This window comes from Caenorhabditis remanei, chromosome IV, assembly GCF_010183535.1.
Source record: "Caenorhabditis remanei strain PX506 chromosome IV, whole genome shotgun sequence".
Classification (NCBI taxonomy): domain Eukaryota; kingdom Metazoa; phylum Nematoda; class Chromadorea; order Rhabditida; family Rhabditidae; genus Caenorhabditis; species Caenorhabditis remanei.
In genome coordinates, this window is record NC_071331.1 from 21,170,387 (window position 1) to 21,193,116 (window position 22,730).

General features: G+C 38.3%; 4 protein-coding genes across 4 annotated transcripts; 3 read left to right on the plus strand and 1 right to left on the minus strand.

The window, feature by feature from the left end:
- Window positions 1-546: 546 nt before the first annotated feature.
- GCK72_015529 (uncharacterized protein) lies at window positions 547-4,605 on the plus strand (the record flags this gene model as incomplete). The annotated part of the gene is made up of 6 exons (XM_003093916.2): window positions 547-664; window positions 991-1,176; window positions 1,246-1,904; window positions 2,836-3,226; window positions 3,858-4,015; window positions 4,429-4,605. The coding sequence occupies 6 exons, from the start codon at window positions 547-549 to the stop codon at window positions 4,603-4,605; spliced, it is 1,689 nt and encodes a 562-aa protein (XP_003093964.2).
- Window positions 4,606-5,926: 1,321 nt separating this feature from the next.
- GCK72_015530 (uncharacterized protein) lies at window positions 5,927-6,817 on the minus strand (the record flags this gene model as incomplete). Its single annotated transcript, XM_003093922.2, has 1 exon — window positions 5,927-6,817. The coding sequence occupies one exon, from the start codon at window positions 6,815-6,817 to the stop codon at window positions 5,927-5,929; it is 891 nt and encodes a 296-aa protein (XP_003093970.2).
- A 2,417-nt stretch (window positions 6,818-9,234) lies between these two features.
- On the plus strand, window positions 9,235-14,210 carry GCK72_015531 (uncharacterized protein; the record flags this gene model as incomplete). The annotated part of the gene is made up of 8 exons (XM_053730941.1): window positions 9,235-9,304; window positions 9,368-9,454; window positions 9,507-9,572; window positions 9,621-11,994; window positions 12,047-12,361; window positions 12,415-12,514; window positions 12,899-13,267; window positions 13,893-14,210. 8 exons carry the CDS (start codon window positions 9,235-9,237, stop codon window positions 14,208-14,210), a joined length of 3,699 nt encoding a protein of 1,232 aa, XP_053585713.1.
- A 909-nt stretch (window positions 14,211-15,119) lies between these two features.
- On the plus strand, window positions 15,120-20,992 carry GCK72_015532 (uncharacterized protein; the record flags this gene model as incomplete). The annotated part of the gene is made up of 10 exons (XM_053730942.1): window positions 15,120-15,159; window positions 16,057-16,143; window positions 16,196-16,297; window positions 16,350-18,729; window positions 18,787-19,038; window positions 19,088-19,211; window positions 19,265-19,376; window positions 19,429-19,576; window positions 19,636-19,759; window positions 20,564-20,992. The coding sequence occupies 10 exons, from the start codon at window positions 15,120-15,122 to the stop codon at window positions 20,990-20,992; spliced, it is 3,798 nt and encodes a 1,265-aa protein (XP_053585714.1).
- Window positions 20,993-22,730: the final 1,738 nt, after the last annotated feature.

The window sequence follows — 22,730 nt, forward strand, 5'->3', positions numbered from 1 at the left end:
CATGTTTAGATCATGTCAGACCTATGTATGAGCTGAAATTTTTTTTCAAAAAAAAATTTTTTTGGAATTTTTTTCAGAGTTTCTAGAAGACGTGCTTTTTTCAATTAAATTTTCATGATTCTGATCTTGAAATAATGAACTTTTTGTGTCCAGACACCTTGTCTCGGTTCTCTGTTCTAATTATTTTCTCATTTCTTATTCTATTTCCGTTTTTCTTTTGTGTAGTTTAGTCTTGTCTGGTTGCTATGCACGTGTCTAGGTTCCCCATGTTGACATAAAATTCCCTCATAAAATTTCTTTTTTTTTCTTCTTTTTTCTGTTCATTTACGTCAGAAGAGCCGGTGGCTCATTTGAGAGGGTATTCAGTATGTCTAGTCTGAATAGGTCTAATTTTCTGAAGAGCCACCTAATTAAAAAATATGTTTAGTATGTATGTTAGTCAGCTGAAAATGTGATATATAGTTATTATGTGTATTAAGAAAAAAATTCAATAAATAAAATTTTTTTTTCGAAATTTTTTTCAACTTTATAAAAATATTTTCCAGAATGGTCCGCGGTGGTCCGCAACTACGTACCTCCAGTCCCCGCCCATTGATACTTCAGAATCACTCAAAGTGGAAAAATGATGAGAGCTCGTCGATTTCGTCGGCTGACTCAGCGCTTGGTGAGTATACTGTGAGGCATACTGTAGATATGTAAACTACAAACTACAAAAAATAGTTTTTTTGAATTCACCATAAAATTTCTGACATTTTGAGCCCCATATTCACTAATTTCGGAGAAATTCGAGCTCGTGGCTTAGGAACTCAAATTTTGGATTTCTAGGCCACGAGTCTCAAAATTTCAAATTCTCTCAAAATATGTCAACATGAGGCTCAAAATTTCGGGAATTTTGTGAAAAACTTGAAAATCACAGTAGCTACTCCCAGAAATAGGACTTTCTTACTTTTTTCTCGAAATCAAAAAAATTTTCTGAAATTTTTTTTCCAGACGAGCTCACATCGCACATCGATCACCGCCGTAACCATAAATGGGAATGGTTGAGAAAAGAAGCGAAAAGTTTTGTGGATGACGTCATCAATGCATTCGAAACCGGAACTCCTGGCGAGCAGACGACGCAGCAGGAGACGGAAAAATTGTCAGCTGTTCAGTTGAGAAAGGATATTAAGAGATTTTGTGAGTGACGAAATTTCAAGCTTTTGTTCAGAATTTTTCAGAATTTTTCAACCTCCAAAATGTTTCCAGACTCGGCAGTACACCCGTACCTCGAAGTGTTCTCCGCCCTCTACGACATTATCATGTGGAAGAACCCCCTATCCACCCTCCTCCTCATCCTCGTCATCATCTACTCCCTATATCGTGGATGGCTGGCGACTCTCCTCCTCGGATTGTTAATTTTCCAATTATCGATTAATTATCTGAGTTCAGTGAAGAATATCGACTTGGGATGGATGTTCCTCCCCCGGAAACAAGTCATCATGCCGAAATTCGATATAAGTGGTGCCCAATTAATTTTTGATATTGCGAAACTCGCTCAGAAATTGTTGAGATTCGGAACGAATATTCTGGAAAAAATCGAGTCGCTGTTTTTGTGGAAAAATGAGAAAGTGACACGTGTTTTCTTCATTTTATCATTCTATTGGCTTCTATGGTCCCTATTTTTCACTGCCGGTACTTGTATTGGATGGACCGTCCTGGCTATTGGAATCCGTATATTCTTTACCACGTACTTGTTCCAACGCTTCCCAAAATTGAAGACTCGTTTCGACACCTATGGATATTTCTACCGTAACCTGCCCATCCGATCCGCTATCACACCGAGAAGTCAGCCAGTTAGTGGCCGGTCTGATAGGATTACGATGACTAATGTGGCGGCACATCATCATGACTTGGAGGAGAGATGCGTAAGTGGAAATTTCGAACATTTTAACGGCTTTAATCCCCGAAAACGCACATTTCTGGAAAAATAAGTGTGATTTTTGAGTTTTACGGGAAATTTCCAAATTTATGAGCCCCATATTGCCTTATTTTGAAGCACTTTGAGATTTTTTGACCTGGTGGCCTAGAAACACGGAATCCTAGGCCACCAGGTCAAGAATTTCAAATTAGACAAAAATAGGTCAATATGGAGCTCAAAATTTTGGAAATTTTATTGAAAAAACTATATAGCGTAGTGGTTTTGGTTAAGAATCGAGATTTTCAGATTTTTTGAAAAATCAAACATTTCGAAAAAATTCCTAATTTTCTAATTTTCTAAAACTTCGTAATTTTTAATTTTAGAATGTTTTCATTGCTATTTTCAGATGTTTCATAAAATTTCCCACCTTAAGAGCTCTATATTGCCTTATTTTCGACAATTTTGAGTTGGTGGCCTAGAAACCCCGAATCCTAGACCACAAGGTCAAAAAATCTCAATGTGCTTTAAAATGGGGCAATAAAAATTTTTTAAAACTTTGCAATTCTTGATTTTGAGTAGTTTTTATTGTCGTTTTTAGATGTTTTATGAAATTTCCAAAGTTTTGAGCCCCATATTAGCATGTTTTGAGGAAAACTGAAAATTTGGACTCCGTGGCCTAGAAATTACATTTCCTAGGCCACCCATCCCAAATTTGTTGTATTTCTTCGAATTAGGTCAATATGAGGCTCAAAATTTTGGAAATTTTATGAAAAATTGAAAGTGTTCAGTGTTTTTGGCTAGAAATCTAAATTTCAAGATGTTTGAAAAAAATGAAAAATTTTCAAAAAAATTTTTTTTTTGAAATTGTCTATTGGGCTTCACGACTCTAAAATTCTACGCTTTATCTATCCCAGACTCTTATAATTCTTTATTTTCAGCCCACTCCCAGCTCGCGTAGCCTCCAAGCGTATTGTGGCGAGAAATTCGAGTCCCGCCTCGGCTCCAATTTCAATTTGGATCAATCAGCCGCCGTGAATCTTCTCCTCGGACCAAACCACCGTAACCCGGTCCCTCATCTTCCAACTCATTACGACTCTCATCCTCATTTGGATACTCTTCTCGACTCGCCTCCTTTGACCGCCCATTCTGAGTTGAGTGCTACAGTATCCCTGGGTGGTCTGACGGTGGCTCCTAGTACTCCACATGAATTCGGGGGACCCAGTACTTCTAGACACCCTTCAAAGAGCTCGTCGGTTGAGGAGCATGATGAGGATGAGAATGAGCACACGTCGGAGTGCGCCGACCCGATTATTGATAATGTTATTGCATGTAAGTTTGGGGAAAAAACAGCGTAGCCTAGAAGCCCAAATTTTGGATTTCTAGGCCACCAGTCGCAAAAATACTTAAAGTTACAACTAAAGTTTGGTGATTTTTAAGATTTTCAAGGTTTTCAATTTTCAACCAATTATTGACAAATTTTTTCAAAAAATTTCTAATTAAAAAAAAAAAGACAGAAACTTGGAAATTCACTCAAAACAATGACAATTTTCACAGTTTTCGTGAAACTTCTGAAGTTTTGAGCCTCATATTAACATATTTTCGGATATATTTGTTTGGTGGCCGAGAATCCCGGATTTCTAGGCCACCAAGTCTAAAATTTCAAATTATTCCAAAATAGTTCAATATGGGGCTCAAAACTTCAAAAATTTTATGAAAAATCAAAAATTGTAATTATTTCAAGTGAATTTCGAGTTTTTGTCATTTTTTAAGAAATGTAAAAATTCTCGAAAAAATCAAAATTTTCGAAATTGCTCAAAACTTAGAAAAACATTGTCTCTAATGAAAATAAGCGCATGTTTTTTGATTTTACACAACATTTCTAACATTTTGAGGAATATATTGATCAATTTGTGACAGACTCATGAAAACGTCATATTTTTCAATTTCCTCTCATTTTCAGTCCGTAGCTGTGTGATGAACGAGAAGGAGCGTCTGTTCCCAATGGGCATCACACCCGGGATACTGTACCTTACCGACGCCGCACTCGTATTCCGACCGCGTAATCAATCGGATGAACAGTTGATGATGCTCTTCCACGATTTGAAATTGGTGAAAAAAGTGAGTTTTGGTTTTTTTTTTTTTTGAAAAATCAAAAAATTCCAATTTTCTAATTTTCTAAAACATTGTAATTTTCACTTTTTATTGCCATTTTTTAGATTTTGCACAAAATTTCCAAAGTTTTGAGCCCCATATTGCCTTATTTTCGACAATTTTGAGTTGGTGGCCTAGAAACCCGGAATCCTAGGCCACCAGGTCAAAAAAGCTCAAAGTGCTTCGAAAGTGCTTCGAAATAGATCAATATGGGGCTTAAAATTCTAGAAACTTTATGAAAAATTTAAAATTTTCGGTAGTTTCTGCTAGAAACCCTGATTGAGCGGTTTTTTGAAAAATTTTGCACAGAAAAGTCATAAAATGGCCTAATTTCGGCCTAAAATACCTAAAAAAATTCGCCTAATTTTCTAAATTTCCAGACGCAATCCCTCCGCTCAATGTCCCTGATCACTGGAACCCGAAAAAGCCTTGACATCCACATGGAAGGCCGTCGTAAACCAGTCCAATTCATTGGACTCGCCAAACGCGACGATTTTGTCACACGGATTCAGTTGATGTGTCGCAACGCCGGGGCGAATGTCGATTTTGCGGAATAATTGAAGTACCGTATGAACGGTTACTGTAGTTTAGACACTTCACAGAAATATTTTACTCAATTTTTGGAAAATTCTTATTTTTTGTGTCCCTGTGTAAAATCTAGTCTTCCCTTTGCTCCCATCCCAAAATAATTGAAATTTTGCGTTTTTAACGGGTAGAGTTTGCCTTTGTGTAATTATTTGTATAAATGAATGTTTATTTTTTTCAAGTTTCGCGTTATTTTCTGAAATAGGAAGAAATACATAGAAAACTGACACCAAATTCGGATTCCCCATCAAAAATTACCCGTATCCCCATTTTTCTGCGTCTCTATCTCTCATTTCGTGTTTTTTGGGTTACTGTAGCGCCGATTGTGTGCAAACACCGAACACCCCGACGACAAAATGCACAGAATTCGAAAATTGAGTGAAAACTGTCTAGATAGGTGTAAAAAAAGGCGGGGGACTCAAATTTAACATTGAAATAGAGTTTGGAACATAGTTCTCTATAGAAAATTAGTTTTAAGAACCTAACATGCCGAATCCTGGTCAAACTTTTACAATTTTTCAAAACTAATGCCAAATTCGATTTCCTCATCAAAAACTACCCCTTATCCCCATTTTTCTGCGTCTCTATCTCTCATTTCGTGTTTTTCGGGTTACTGTAGCACCGATTCTGTGCCGACACCGAACACCGACACGACAAAATGCACAAATTCTGAAAATTGAGTGAAAATCGTCAGGATAGGGGTAAAAATGGGCGGGGAACTCGAGTTTTATATTGAAAATTGATAAAAATCCCTTCTTACCTCACAAAACCATCCGAATACTCATCAGGTTGGCAATACAAATAGAACGATGAGAAGTACACCATTCCAGGTATAATCGGATACCCCAAACACCCGAAAATCCCGTTTCCATCGAATTTTTGGGTTATTTTTGGCTGGAAAAGTGAGAGATGTCGATGCTTTTGAGATGTAAAAACGCGTCAAAGGCGCGCCAGTCACTAAAGCGTTGGTGGTACTGTGCCTACCAAAACGCAACCTTTTCTTCAATTTCCGTTTTTTGTTCGCGTCCAAGGCGCACCAGATTGACGTAACCGGATATTTTTCAGTATGAGCACATTTCCTTTAATTTCCTGTCCTGTCTGTATACATGTATAGTAAGAATACGATTCAGAATTGAGCATTTTTATTATTGACTACAGTATGCTGGCTATGGCTACAGTATGCTGGCAACGGCTACAGTAACCCATCTTGACTATCAGTTTGTATGAAAAATCCAATAATCACGTTTTTTTTTGAAATGCCAGAAATGTTTATTCTCAATAACAGAACACAATCTAATGAGTCTTGTAGATCTGTTCGGTCTGCGCTGGTGTCGCCTCGACAGCCACCGATCTGGTTGGACATGGACAATACGCCGCGTCGGTTCCAGGCACTGCGTCCTCTCCAGGTGCTCCCGGCTCTCCATCCAATCCAGGAATTCCGTGTTGTCCTGGCGCTCCGCCGGCTCCCGGAATTCCATCGGCTCCCTGCTTTCCGTTCTTTCCATTTGGTCCGGCGGGTCCTGGTGGTCCACGTCTTCCACTGTTTCCTGGGTGCCCGGCGGCTCCTGGGGTGTAGGTTTGTCCCTTAGCTCCCGGTGGTCCACGTGGTCCCCCTCTTCCTGACTTTCCATCGTGTCCTGCTGGTCCTTGTGGTCCTTGCTCCCCAGGTGCTCCTGGCGATCCGTTCTTTCCGTCTGGTCCCGGCTCCCCGTCGAGTCCTGGCTCTCCGGCACACCCATCTGGTCCGGGTGGCCCCGCTGGTCCGGCTGGGCACGCGATGCAAGCTCCGCCAAAGTTTTCCTTGATTGCACTAGCGTATCCAGGTGCTCCGTCAGGGCCATCAAGCCCGTCGGGTCCGTCTTGTCCTGGAGCTCCATTCGGTCCGCGTGGTCCTGGTGGTCCTGCTGGACACCCTTGACTCTTTGCTCCACAATTGCACTGAGCATTTCTCTTGTTTCTACCGAACAGCATTGCCTGCACGGCGGCTCTCGAAGCTTCTGGAGCGCCGTTTTTGCGGAGAAGCTCCGCCCACGCGTCATCGGCTACGGTACGTGTCGTTCTCGACTCCTCCATCACGTCGTGATAGAGACCGTTAATGTCGGAAACGATTAGACACATTGTGGCGAGAGAGCCGATTGTGAGGATTGTCGCCGAAGCGCACGCCAGCGTGCCGAATGCGCCCATCTGGAATTTGCTTGAGGTTTGAGTAGGGTAGAACGAGAAAATGACGACAATGGAGAGGAAATAGTTCTAATATTTGAAATCTCCACAAAATTTCTAAAAATTTGAGCTCCATATTGCCCTGTTTTCGAAAAATTTTGATTTTTGGACTATTTTTGAGCCAAAAATAGTCAAAAATCGAAGGTTTCAAATTTTTCAGAAAATTTCAGAAATGACGTGAAAAATTCAAATAATGCAGTTGAAAACTCTGAAAATGGGGTTTGTTGAGATTTTTTCGAAAACAGAAATTTTTTTGGGAAAAATTTTTTTTGACAAAAATCTTTAATATTACTCTACGGGGGCTAAAAGTTGATGTTTTTGGATTTCCATTAGTTTGTCAAGATTTCGAGCCCCTGACTCTAAAATTTTTGAGTTTTTACCGTCATATACCGTAATACCGAACCCCCTGTGCCAAAAATTCACCCAAAATAAATACTGCCCAAAATCTGTCAATATGGGGCTCAAAATTCTGGAAATTTTGTGAAGATCTCGAAAAATTACATTTGAAGCCTCGAAAACTAGTCTATAAGCTATTTTAAGAAAAATTAAAATTTCAGATTTTTCAAAAATTCTAAATTTGGAAACTTCACTGAAAAAATCTAGTGATCTAGCAGCCCTGACCTGACTTTCCAAAACTATGGAATCCTAAGCCCCGCCCCCAAAAAGGGTTACTGTAGCAGTGGCATCAAAGATCTATTTCACAAATAAAAATTTGATTAAAATCGAGAAAAGAAGAAAAGAAAGTAAAAGTGATTCTCCCAATCCTCTCCACGTTCCCATTTTATACTGAACGTCTAGACTCCGCCCACTTTTACTGTAAACTGTTTGGGCAACCGAAACCTAATCAAAGGAAAAGAAGGAGAAAGAGAATCCAAAAAAATTCAAAGTAAAAAAAAGTTTATGTGATAAGGAACAGGTTTAAGTCAAGTGACTATGGAAACCAATGTAATCAACAGGGACAGAGAAAGTTTTGTAATAGAAAAGAGAAATAATTGGGGAAAAGATAAGGAACAGATAGGTGAAGAAGGAAGTGTTTGTGATGTGGTTACTTGGCAAATCAAAAGTTAGAAAATTGAAAATTTCGGGGAAAAAATATTGAGAGGAAAAATAGAAAATTTTATTGATAGATTGATAGTTGAATGGGAAAAATTCTGGAAAATAAGTTTTGAGCAGAGATATTTTTTAAATTATTCAAAGTTTTAGAAAACTATATTTTTAATTTCAAATTTCCAAAATTAGAATTTACCTTTTTAATTTTGGACCAATAGTAACAAAGTTTAGGATTGTCAGCGCTATTTTTTAATCTTGCTTCAAAACGTGCCAAAACCATCAATTCAAAAACCGAGACACCATGTCAAAGTAGCCAAATTTTCCTATTTTTACCATAGTTGTCAAGGCCCTGAAGCCCGGCCCGAAGGCCCTGGCAAATTGGCGCGAAAGTCAAATTTTCTTTTTTTTTGAATTTTTTCGCGAAAAAGTCAAATTTTCGGCTATCATTCAGAATTAGAAGAAATTCTGAAAAATAGTCAAAAATGGTCACATTTTCGATGAAAAATTGAGAAAATTTCGAGAAACAAAAATTGAAAAAAGGGTCATTTTTTGAAGCCGGGCCTTGACAACTATGATTTTTACAATTGGTTTTGACAAAGTATTGCTGAAATAAACTTTCTGGACCTTCGGTAATTGCTGACTCGAATTTCCGCGCTCAAATAAAGCACACGCCCCTTTCAGTTGCAGTCCGCAAATACCAAATGACTAGAAAATGTATTTCAACAATATGTACTTGTCAAAAATTGAAAAAAGTAAACTAATTTGTATTTTTGAAATTTTGAAATGGTTTTATGTTTTCTAAAACTTTCAATTTTTATCGCAAAAAATATTGAAAAACAGTGAACATTTGTTGAAAAAAATGAAAAAAGAAGAATTGAGCAAGAAATCTTGTCGAAGAGGAATATACGGCTGCTTGTAAAAACTCTTCCACTAAAGCTCATTTTTAGTCAGGAAAACGGGCATTGTGACGTTTATAGCGATTTTTAGGAATAATGAGACAATAATAAAAGTTTTTAGAATTTTTAGAAGTATCACAATCTGCAATAAAACAAGTATAAGACAGTTCATTCTATAAAAAGATTTCCAGCTGTAAAATAGCCAATTGTGGTATATACTGACTACATATTTTTCTGTCCGGTTTCAAAAACGTTCCTCAAAAAAACACATTAAAATTTTTAATAGTTTTTATATCCGATTCACGTGATTTTTAAATCTGAAAGAAAACTTGACCTTTCCCTGATCCGCTAGCCTCTATTCATTTTTTCTCCGTCATTATCAGTTCTCAGTGATCAAAATTCTTTCATTCCTCAATCAAAACTGATTGCAAAACAATGAGAATTAAGCAACTTCTTCAACTAATACTATACATAGGTGGCTTGCTTTTGGTGCATTTTGAATGCGGTGAGTTATTGTAATTTAGGGTGGATTTACGAGAGAAAGTTTTGTAAATTTACATATTTTCAGCCCTACCTAAAACTGTATCATCTATATTCAAATATTCCCATAATCCACCGTATCCTTTTGCTCCTAATGAGTTAATTGCTGAGAATGGTAAGTGTTTGGCAATGGAGCGCGTTTTCAACAAAACCATTTCTGTTTTCAGATACGAGCACTCATAATCTACCAAATTCCGATGATTCCCACTCGTTTCCAAGATCTAGAAAAAATTGTAAAAACAGACATACAGATAGACTTTGGAACAATTTTTCGTTTTCAGCTCCGCCTCCCGACAAGCTGAAGGAACTTATTGATAAATCTTCTATTCTCGCTCGGATTTCCAATGGAATCGCTCTTCAATCTGGGCTGATGGATGGATCCATCAAGATTGAGGATGCTGTTGCTGAATTGTTGAACTTTGGAACACTCAAGGTTTCGGATGTCGTTGGATTCAAAGTGGACTCGGTGAAGCAGTTGGCTGGAAAGATGAAACAACTACCGACTTCTCTGGATAAAGCAGTAGTAGATTTGGAAACTGCTGCTCTGAAGTGGAACGAACTAAGACTCAAAGCGGATGAGCTAAACAACTATTTGGATATACCAAAAAAGGGGGAATACTTTCAAAAGTTGAAGGACTTTAAAACTGCACTACAAGATGATTCACTGGATGATGTCCAAGATACTGTGACGAGTGTAAACGACTTATTGAATATATTCCAAGACGTTAACATTGGCAAACGCTTAGCAAATGTTAAAGAAAATGAATTATATCAAAACTTTGTCAGTTTTCGAGGTTACTTTGATGAGCTTTTCAAACAAATCACTGAATTAAAAACGAACATGCCAACATTAGACTCAAATGGAATTCTGGCGGATGGAAACAAAATGTTTGGACCTATTGAAACTGTTGTTACCATGATCAAATCTCGTTATGGAATACTCACAGTTTCGTCTACAGAATCAATTGATATAATGAAGGCTAATCTTCTACAAGTTAAGAACCTCCTCCAATTTCTAGATTCAAGTCGCCAAGCTTCTCCGACGTTGACTAGTTTGATAAAAAGTAGAACGTTCCCAGATGCTAACGAAAAGAAAACGACAGTAGGATTTCTTGACGGAGCACTTGATTTGGAGCAACTGTCAAAAGATGTCTGGGATTCATGGATTGAAAATTTCACTAATGATAAAGTTACTGGGACACGACTTGCTAATAGTTTGAAACCAATTATTGAGTTTCAAAAACAATTAGCCGATCTCAATGAAAAATTGAAACCGTTATCATTGCCGACCGTCCCTCTATCATTTTTGGAGTTTTCCAATCTACAGAACATTCTTTTTACAATAAAATCCGATCCGATTGGTTCTGAGACTGTCATTGATAACTTTGAAGAATGTGGTGGAAAAGGAACCTTTGTCCGGGAAACGGGGTACAAACCAACTTTAGATGCGGTACAAGCTGTGAAAAAATTAACAGCGATGTTTATTGGATTGAAAGATTCTGTTCAGCAACCTCACTTAGACAAGCTCAAAAATGAATACAACACTTTTTTCAGCTCGTTTGGCTTCGAGAAATTTGAAGATGTAGATAAATCAAAAACTCAGCTGATAACAGTAATTCAGAAAATGAGAGCGTCTAAAAGTCTTGAGAAATTTAAAACGTTCTTTGTCAAAGCCACCCATGGATTGAATACCAAAGTGTCTGACATCAAAGAAACCATTGACACAGTCCTGAATGGAGAGAACGATGTGGATAATTTTCTAGGTCTTTCCAAAGAGAAGGAAGTGCACGACTGTCTTGTTGGTCTGAAAGATGAGCCGGAAATATTGATTACGGCGATCGGAGTCATTCAACAACTTCGTGATTTGGATTCGGCTAAAGTTCAGAATGTGGAAAACTTGGCGTCGGCAGTTTCATCGGTTAAAAATGAGTTGAAGTCGCTTGGGTCAATTCCGGATACTATGAAGAAGGATGCCAAAGAGATCACAACGGAAATCAATCAATGGCCTGAATCTTTGAAGTCATCTGGAGAGATTGGACGATCTGTGGCACTGTTGTCCCAAGCCAATGACTTTAAAACGTTGGTGTCATCTGGAGATCTCGATAAGTTTGATGCACCCGTTCAGGCACAGATTGAAGCCATAAAGGACGGTGATGAGCAGAAAAGAATCAAGACTCTATGGGGAAATCATTCGGAATTTCTGAATACTATTAAAATAGCTAACCAGGAGATTGAGACAACTGGTGCAAATCTGAAGTTGGCTGAGATCAAGACATTCGAGGATTACGGTACCGTAATGAAGAAAAGTCTCGAGGGAATGAAAGATGTGAAGATCGATGTGAAGAATAAGGTTGAGGCATTGGATGCTCTCATCTCATTGCCAATGGCACCTGACGAGTTGGAGAAGATCAAGAAGACGTTGCAACACTTGGAATCGTTGGATCTCGCCTTCTCAAGTCACTCCTCCCATTTCCAGAAGGTTCCAAATGCTCTCAAGTCTCTCTACGATTTCTTGGTCACGTTTTCGATCGAACCGACACAAGCTCCTCCTCTCCGTTCTGGGAATGCACCTCCAACTCAAGTTGTGTTGAATAGTGGTGCACCTCAAAACGATACAGTAGGAACTCAGAATGAAGAGAAGAAAGACGACTATTTGTGAGTTTTGAGTGTATCCGGTTCTTATCCTATCAACTTGTTTTTTTTCCAGAATTCTTTCCATCGTTCTCCCATTACTTGTCATCCTTATCTCTATTACCATCGCCATCTACCTTCTCTATCGATTCAAAATGCTTTGTTTCAAGCCGAAAGGATATGTGTGTCCCGTTGATTTTATGGATGAAGATGAGAGTCACTTGCGACCAGTTAGCGAAGACCTCATGGTTATAATGGTGTCAAAACAAGTATACATGACTCATGCTGAATTCTTTGTATTCTGGATGAAATTGTTGATGCTAGTTAAGAATGAAAAGAGAAACGAGAATAGACCGAGACCATATAGAAAGTTGAACAAATTGAAATATTAGTAAGTTTTGTGGGAAAAAGAGAATCGAAAAGAAATCAAATATTTATTTTCAGCGACATATCGATCTTGTTGAATCCGTGGTCGACGCCCCAAACAGTCAGAATCCACGGGAACTTCTTGCGTACTTGGAGAAATGTGTTCCTCGCGATGCAGGTATGGTTGAGAGAGAAACTTGGTGGAAAACACGAGAAAAAACAGAATGTGGGCAAAAAAACTGCTTAGGATTTGGATTTTTCTTTTTTTCCCCAGATTTTCTATTTTCTTCCCCGGATTTTCCGTTTCTGCCTTTTTTCTTTTTAAAATTCATATTTTCTGTTAAAAAAAGAGGAAACTGGAAATCCGGAAAAGAAAAATCAGAATTTTAGTTATCTTTCACTTTTTTCTTCCTCAAATTCTTTTTTCTTACTCGGATGTTCCTTTCTTCTTTTTCAGAATCATCTTTTCTTGGAAAAAAAAGGGAAATGAGAATCCGGGAAAATAAAATCAGAATTTGATATTCCTTTTTTCCTAAAATTCCCAAATTCCTTTTTTTTTCAGTCTCCCATGGAGCAATCCGACATCCACATGGATACCCGATCAGATTTCTATGCTTTGATCATTCAAGATGAGGTAGAATTCGTCGTGAAGCTCGGACCCACTCCCGCTTCAGGATCATATTATTGTGAACGTGTTGGCGAGAAAATGATAATCGATTCGTATGAGATTGAGACGGTGTCAGCCCAACCTTTTCCTGAAGGACCGCACGACGTTGTATTCAGAAAAATCAAGGTCTCATTGGTCAAGGATGGAAAGAAGATAGCTTCCCGTACGTTCAGTCAGTTTCAGTACACAACTTGGACAGAAGACTTTTTACCACCGAACTTTGAGTTATGCTATCGACTGATGGAAGTGATTACGGTCTCATCGGTAAGGTTTTTTTTTCCTTTTTTTCCCGAATTTTTTAAAAACCGAAAATTTTGAAAATCCTAGTAAGGAAAAGATTTTCTGAATCATTTTCTTCAAGGTTGGGAAATCCCGGGCTGGCTCGGCCCGGTCGGCCCGGATTCAAAAAATGTGCACAATTTTGTCCCATGTGTTTTTCGAAATTTTCATTGAAAAATAATCAAAATGCTCCAAAATTCTCTTATACTTCAGTTTTTATCGATATTCCAAAACGAAAATTCGTTTTTTTGGCAAAAAAAAATTCAAAATTTTTTCAAAAAACTTCAAATTTCTACAGTAGCCGGGTCTTTTTCGGTTTTCTCAATTTGAGAATTTTAAGAAAATGGGAATTCTTATTCTCACCCGAATTTTAAAAAACCCGGAAATTTCGAAAATCCTGTCAAGAAAATCAAAAAAATGAGAAATTTAATGCTGGAGACAAGATATTCATCTGAATTTCTTCTAACTGGATTTTCTTTTTTTTTCGACTTTTCCAAAATCCGAAGAAGAAGAAGAAAAAGGAAAAAAAAATTGAAATCTGGGTGGAAAAACTTTGGAAAAATTCAGAATTATCCCCAAAATCACTCCCAAACACATTTCTTCTTTCCAGAAGCCAATCGTAGTTCATTGTACTACCGGAACCGACCGCACCATGGCATTCATAGGATTGGAGTACGTTTCCCGTCACATGGAACTTCACGATGGATTGACATTTGAGCATTCGTTTGCGAAGTTGACCGAGAAGCGATTCAATTCCTTCTGCTCGGCACAGAGCATTGGATGGCTACAAGCTGGATGCATTTACTTTTTGACTATCAACCATGGACTGGATTTGTATATGTCTCAACGTGCGCATAGTGTTTTCTGGGAAATGGTTAATGATGGAACAGGAGTTCCTCAGATAGCTCATGGAACAAGATGGACTTGAATTATTCGGATGTTTGGATGTAATAGGAATCAATTTGAATTTTTGTGAATTAAAAAAAAGAAGTGTAGTAAAATAATACTTGATATGCGAAACTTTTGAATTATACTCGTGATGTTTTGAATAAAGTGCATTTGGAGAAATAGCAGTTTTGATTAATTTTTTAGTGAGCTCTTCAGAAATCCGATCGAAAGAATCGGTACAAATCAGAAAAGAAGATAAGACATTCGAGGATTACGGTACCGTGAGAAAACGACCAATGTAATCAAAAAGCCATAAATCTATGAGATTTGAGAAAATTCAGATTTAATGATAATTTTCACAAAAACTACACTCAAAATTTTGACCGAAAAAACCCGAAAATTCGAAAAAAAAAGTTCAAAAAACTGTCTGAAAAAATGAGTTTTTCAGAAGCAAGAAACTTGAATTTCTATAAAAACTGTAAGTATTTTAAAGACAAACCCTCAGAAACTTGTTTCTGTGTTCAAAATTCGAAGAAAATTTCTTAATTTTTGAAAATATCAGGAGAAATGTCCAAAATGTTTCGAAAACCACCGAAAAAACCGAAAATCCCACGTGGAGAAAATTTTGAATTTTTCGAAAAAAAAAACAATTTTCATTTTCATCCACGTGGAATTCATCCAAGGTCGACCCGTTCTCCATTGAAATAATCCACTGCCCTACTGACCTCTCCTCCCCCTTCCTTGCCACATCAGTTCTCGAAAATTCCATCAATTTCAATCAAACAACCGCTCGTCGTTTCTCTTCGAGTGCTCAACGGTGAATTCAAGTTGTGTAGACAACGAATTAACACTAATCGAGCGAATCAAAAAATCAATCGATACAATTGTTATCGTTGGTGTGCAACAAAAAAAGATGATGATAACTATCATTGGACGATTGTTACCTTGGATGGTGATATGCGGATTGCTTTTGGTGCATTCTGATTGTGGTGAGTTATTGGATTGGGTGGAGGCGGGTGGGTTTACGGGGGGTTAGTGTAGATTTACGGGGAGACGGGGAAGCTCGTAAATCTACAAAAAGAGTTAGTAGTGTAGATTTACGGAGGGTACTGTGTGGGTTTAGGGGCACACGTACAACCTACCCGAGTAGATTTACGCTATTAGAGCGGCACAGTTTTTGGCAAATGCGCTCCACCTAAATTGTTTTTTGTTCCAATTTCGGTAGAGCGCGATGGTAACAACCGACGTCATTATGCTTATTTTGCATAAATCACATAGTTTTACTAGATGGGTTACTGTAGAATCATAACTCCTAATTTCTTGGGGATTCTAGTGTCGATTTACGGGGGTTGAATGTTAATTTACGGGGTGGAAAGTAAATTTACGGAGAGTTCTTGTCGATCTATTCATGGTCCGTGTAGATTTACGGGGTTAAATGTGGGTTCAATGGGGTCGATGTAGGTTTACGAGGATTGGTGTTGATTTACTGAAAATTTGCGTCGATTTACGGGAAGTTTGGGTAGATTTACGGGGTTAAAAGGGATTTATGAGCGTATTATGCAGATTTACTAGGTTAAATGTGGGTTTGCGGAATTGGGTTATTGTCGATTTACGGAGAATTGCAAGAAGTCAGATGTAGATTTACGGGATAGAAATGTGGGTTTACGGGTAAACAGTGTCAATTTACGGGGTCATGATGTAGATTTACGGACTTTAATGTAGATTTACGGAGGATGTTGTATAGATTTACGAGCTTCTCCTGTGGGTTTACGCTGCGCTACCAACTTTTTTTTTTCATTTTTTTTTTGGGATTTTGTCTATTTTTGGACAAAATCTTTTTTCATTAATATTTCCTTTTTTTCCAATCCCCTTATTGTCTATTTCAGCGCCACTCAACCATTCCCTGTCTTCAAACAACAACTCTCATGTTCCATCATATCTTGATGCGTTCAAAGAGCTTATAGCTCAACATGGTAGGTCGATTAGCAATAGAGCGCATTTTCAACACCTTATTTCTATTTTCAGTCTACGGTACCAATGACAATCACAATCCCTCTGATTCAACCAAGAACGATGATATTTTCGATTTGAATAGTTCTAGAGAATTCTTGCGAGCTAAAAGAAATGGTGAGAATGAACAGACACAAAGACAGACTTTTGAACAACTTCTGATTTTCAGCTCCACCTCCCGACAAGCTGAAAGAACTCATCGACAAATCGTCAAGTCTCGCTCGGATTTCCAATGGAATCGCCCTCCAATCTGGTCTCATGGATGGAACCATCAAGATAGAGGATGCAGTCGGGGAATTGCTCAATTTAGGAACACTCAAGGTCTCGGATGTCGTTGGATTCGAAATGGATCCTGTGAAACAGTTGACGGGAAAACTAAAAGGATTGCCGACCAATCTGGACAAATCTGTTGAAAAGTTGGAAAAAGTTGGATTGGAATGGAAAACGTTAGAGGAGATGTCAAGGACAGTTGGTGATGTGACAAAGCTAACCAAACCGGAGGAGTACTTCACGTCACTCAAAGACTATGAAAAGAAGTTCAATTTTGATCTATTCACAGAACCGATCAATAAAGTGGTAAACATTCTGTCGAAATTGGAAGGGATAGAAAAACTAAAAATCGATGAAAAAACGGACATAACCAAGCTGGAGACGGCTCATCTGAATTATTTCATTGGACTTCCCGGAAGTTTCAGAGAAGCAATCGATGAGCTTACTACTGTAAAAAATACGCCCAACCTGTTCTCTGGAGTTGCCTTCATCATGGATAGCTCAAAGACATTCGCACCATTTGGAGAAATGGCAAAACTAATTGATTTTCGTCTGGACAAGTTGGATGACCGACCGTCATATGAAACAGTAGAGATTGTCAAGAAAAACTTCAAACAATTGGAAGATCTTGCTCCAATGTTCTCCACGCCGCATCTGAAAGTTTTGAACGATGTCATCGCAGCTAGAACTCGTCGTGAGCCTGTCAAACGGACAGTTACAACTGGATTCGTGAATGGAGCTTCTGATCTGAAACAACTCGGAAATGATGTTAGAGATTCATGGATTGTGTCGTTGTCTAATAATCTTGTGTCATTGAAACGATTAGAAAATGGTCTGACACCTGTTCTGGATATCAAGAGACAGTTAGCTCCGGCAGATGAAGCGTTGCTTAGTATTTCCTCGGGAGAATCTTCGATGTTTTATCTTGACAGTATACAAAAGGATGCGTCAACTTCAGTAAAAGACTCTTCTAAGTTGGCTGAAGTCTTCAACGAATACGAAAAGTGTCGAATGCTTCATGCTCCAATAGTAAAAGCCAGTTCAATTCCAAGCCAACAACTTATCGCTAAAATTCTAAGCGTGGAAAAAATGTTCCGGAACTTGAAAGCAGGTGTCCAAAAAATTGACACTACGAAAGTTAAGTCAGAAATGGATGCGTTTATCAAGTTTCTGGGATTTACCAATATCAAAGATACCACCAAATCATCACCACAACTTCCCGATGTGTTAAAAAAAATCAAAACAACGGATAATTTGAAGAAATTCAAAGAGTTTATAGCTTGTGTGAAAAGCGGACTGGACGTTGATCCAGCAGAGCTTAAAAATATCACGGCTGATATCATTGCCAAAAAAGATACATTGACGTTTGTTGGATTAGAACAAGAAGCAAACATGCACAAATGTCTCCATGACTTAAAAGAAGACTTATCGAAACTTGCTCAGATGATTCAGCTGACTCAAAAACTTCGGAGCCTGGATTCTAAAAAAATCCAGAAGGTGGAAAACGCAGCGTCATCACTGGGAACTGCTACTAATGAGTTGAAATCAGTTAATTCAATTCCGGATTCGATGATGAAGGATGCTAAAGAGATCACAACGGAAATCAACAAATGGCCTGAATCTCTGAAGTCATCTGGAGAAATCGGGCAGTCTGTGGCTCTGTTGTCCCACGCCAATGATTTTAAAACGTTGGTGTTATCTGGAGAGCTTGATAAGTTTGATGCGCCCGTTCAGACACAGATTACGGCCATGAAGAAGGGCAAAGAGCAGGACACGATCAAAACTCTATGGGGAGACCATAACAAGTTTGTGACCGATCTTCAAGCATCCAGCAATCAGATACAGTCAATTGGTACGAGTCTGAAGTTGGCTGAGATCAAGAATTTCGAAGATTACGGTACCGTAATGAAGACGAGTCTCGAGGCGATGAAAGATGTGACGATCGATGTGAAGAATAAGGTTGAGGCATTGGATACTCTCATTTCATTGCCAAAGGCACCTGCCGAGTTGGAGAAGATCAAGAAGACGTTGCAACACTTGGGCTCGTTGGATCTCACATTCTCGAGTCACTCCTCCCATTTCCAGAAGGTTCCAAATGCTCTCAAGTCTCTCTACGATTTCTTGGTCAAGTTTTCGATCGAACCGACACAAGCTCCGCCTCCCCGGTCTGGGAATGCACCACTGACAGGGCGATCACCGGTCTATTCTGGATCAAACGGAGGATCGAGTGGCGGCAATGATGAAGATCGGGAGTCGCTGGAGAGAGAAGGATTGCAAGAGTGAGTTTCATCTTCTTTTTCTTCTTCTTTTTCCAAACCAAAACCCTTATTTTTCAGACGAATCGGCCTCGGAGTTGTCATTGGTGTTCTTCTCCTGCTATTTATCATCTTAACAGGCTATAAGTATTTCACGAAACGTTTCATCAAAAAACAACTGAGAGAATGGATCAAAGCACAACGATATCCGAGTGCGCCGACTGCTCATCGACATCACGACACATGTCTGAAGACGATCGTCATCGAGACGGAGAAGTTTCGAGAGGAGATGCAGAAGCAATCGCATGACTATCTGCCAGAACGAAAGCATCGGTTAGTTGATTTTCAGTTGAAACATTCCACCTATCCAACTAATTTTCAGAAATCCCGGAATTCTGTGTAACCCGGAGACTGCACTGCACAAACTGAAGAAGGACGGAGAGAAGATGCCGATTCACGCGAATTTAGTCAAGTCGAAAAATGGGAAGAGGTTTATCGCTTGTCAGGTACGGTTTTCCCGGATTTTCGAAAGTTCTCGAATTTTCCCGAAATTTTACAGGCGCCAACCGACAAATCCAAGGATCACGACGACACGACAGAAGACTTTTGGCACATGGTCGTAAAAGAGCGCTGTGACAATGTGGTGATGCTGTGCCAATGCGTGGAGAGCAGTGAGTTTCCCCAAAAAAATAGAATATTTCGCAAAAAATCCCTAATTTTCAGAATCGATCAAGTCGGCACAATACTATCCGGTTGCGGTTAACAAACCGAAAACGTGCGGAAGATATGAGATCTCGCTGCTCGCCGAGCCAGGAATCTTCATGGAATTCAAGGATATCATTGTTCGACGAATGCTGATCAGGGATACGACGTAAGGAGACTCGAGAGACTCGAAAAATTGGTTTTTGATCCAAAAAAACGTTTTTTCAGTAACAAACTCCGAAAACGCACCATCAATCACTACCAACACGTCGGCTGGGGTGATCAAAAGTGTCCGCCGAAAGGAAAACACGAGGCTCTGTATCAGTTGATGAAGAAACTCGAAAGCAAATGGGTAATTATTATCAGATCCAGAATCTTTATGAAATTTTTCAAAGTTTTGAGCCCCATATCGACCTATTTTAAATCATTTTAGACCATATTGGTTTCGTGGCCTAGAAAACGCATTTTCTAGGCCACCAATCCCGAACTTTCAAATTGCTCCAAAATCAGTCGATATGGGGCTCAAATTAACGGGAAATGCAACAAAACCCCTAGTTACGACATTAGATTTTATCAAAATTTAATTTTTTTCAAATTAAAAATTTTCGAAAAAAAAAATTTTCGGATATTTTCCAATTATGGAAAAATTACAGTAAACTACTTTTTCTGGTTTTTTAATAAATTGATAATCCTTATTGAATTTCCAAAGTTTTGAGCCCCATATTGCCCTGGTTTGGATGATTTTGAACAATTTTGATTTGGTGGCCTAAAAAACGCATTTTCTAGGCCACCGATCCCAAATTTTCAAATTGCTTCAAAATTGGTCGATATTGGGCTCAATTCAACGGTAATTAACTCGGGAGTCCGAATTTCCGGTCTAAAACTCAAAATTTTGACTCACAAACAAAAAATTGAGATATTTCGAAGAAACAACTTTGAACCAGTTGTTTCCTCAACTAGACTCAAATTTCTATTGATTTCATTGTTTTATTCAAATTCAGGAGGCAGAGAGCTCGCAGAAAAATACCCAAAAGTCAATGTAGGGTCTTACCACGAAAGCTCTCGATGCCCAGAATTCAAAAATTGTCTCAATTCGGCACTCTCCTCCTCATGAGAGTGCCGATCAACGGATTTTTTAAAACACCGTTTTTTGCAGATCCCAGCACGTTTCCAAAGCCCAGTGGTGGTTCACTGCTCGAGCGGAATCGGCCGTACAATGACATTCATCGGAATCCATACTGTCTCGCAAGACGTGATCCATGATGCGTCTGGCCCGTGGACCAATCGACTTAACCTCTTGAGAGAAGCTCGTTGGCACGCCATCCAAACCACCCGCCAATCGTATTGGCTTCAAATGGCTGTTGCTCATAAGCTGAATTGGGATTACAAGTTGGGAATGGATGAGGACTTGAAGGAACAACAGGCGATGTTCTACGCGATGGCGTTCCAGGAACAAGTGACACCCGAACTTGCGGCAGAAAGACAAATGGAAAAGGATAAGAAGGCGGAAGCGGCAGCGAAAGGACAGAAGTATAATACCACTCAGAAGGCGAGTCCCATTCTTGGACAAGTCGTTTTGTATTAGTTGATCTTAATTAAATTTTATTAATTAATTCGGGAACTCTTTTTCTTAAAGAGAAATATCCCTTTACTTGTAATGTCTAATGTATTGTGAATCCCATTATGAATAATAAACTTGAGGAAAGAAAATAAATTAATTTAATTTGACAATGAAAACTGAAATTTAGAAGAGAAAATCGGAAAAAATGAAGAAAAATGGAGGTTTTTAACCAAAAATCGGTGAAAAACCGTCTATTTGAGTCTAAAAACTCAAGAATCGAGTGGCTGGCGTTCCTCTGACGCGTTCAAGACAGAAAATGCAAGAAAATTGCCGATTTTTGAGTCTGGAAACTCGTGACTGGGGTTCCTCTGACGCGTTTTCAGAATAAATTGATCAGAAACTGCGTTGTCAGCTCTGAAATCACCTATTTTGGAAAACAGCTGGCGCTCCTTCGGCGCATTTTCGCGTTTCACATCCTATGCCAAATTCTGTCATTTTTAGACAAAAATTAGCTTGAAATCTTAAAATTTTTCAAAAATTATTTATTTTTTACCATATTTACTTTAGCCCATAATTATAAATCTAAAATATTAAACCTTCACCAGAAGCCCAGAAAAAAGGAAATTTTGAGTGAATAAAACATTTGAAGCAATAGAAAAAACACAAATCTCTGATCACATTATTTGAATACCTGGAGAGATAATTATGAAATTGAAGTGAAATTGTGGCTGTTGGATTCCATTCGTTTAGCGGAGACGGCTGGAAAAAAAAGAACTGAAAAATAGAGAAAAAAATCGCTGAAAATCTTAATTTTATGCTTAAAATATTGGAAACTATGGATGTCGATCTTGACTTCAAAATACAGAAAATGCCACAAAACCCGTAGTTACGCCTTTAATTTTGATAAAAGTTTAAAAAAACTAAAAATTCAAAATTTTCGAATTTTTTTTTGTTGCAATTTTTTTCGAAAATTATAATTAACCTAATTTTTCGGTTTTTATTCACAGATTTAAAAGTTTCATCATTTTCCCTAAGTTTTGAACCCCATATCGGCCAATTTTGGACCATTTTAGACGATTTCGGTTTGGTGGCCTAGAAAATGCAATTTCTAGGCCACCGATCCCAAAATTTTCAAATTGCTCCCAAATAGGCCGATATGGGGCTCAAATTAACGGTAATTAGCTCAAAAATCCGATTTTTGGTTCGAAACTCATAATTTTGACTTTTTTGACTCACTCCGTCTGAAACTCAGCAAATTTTTTTTGGAAACAATCAATTTTTTCAAAAACTATAATAAACTTCATTTTTCGATTCTTTATTTTTAAATTCATAATTTTCATTGAATTTCCAAAGTTTTGAATCCCATATAGGACCATTTGGACAAATTTGGTCTGGTGGCCTAGAAAACGCATTTTCTAGGCCACCGATCCCAAATTTTCAAACTGTTCCAAAATTAGTCGACATGGGGCTCAAATCAACGAGAATTCGCTAAGGAATCCGATTTTTAAAGTTAAAACTCCAAATTACGACTTTTTTGACTCACTTCGTTTGAAACTCAGCAATTTTTTTTTTCGAAATTTTAAATTTTTTAAAAACATTTTTTTAATTCATAATTTTTATTGATTTTCCAAAGTTTGAACCCCATATAGACCAATTTCGGACAATTTTGGACCATTTTGAACATCATGGCCTAGAAAATGCATTTTCTAGGCCACCGATCCCAAAATATCGAATTTCTCCAAAACTAGTCAATATGGGGCTC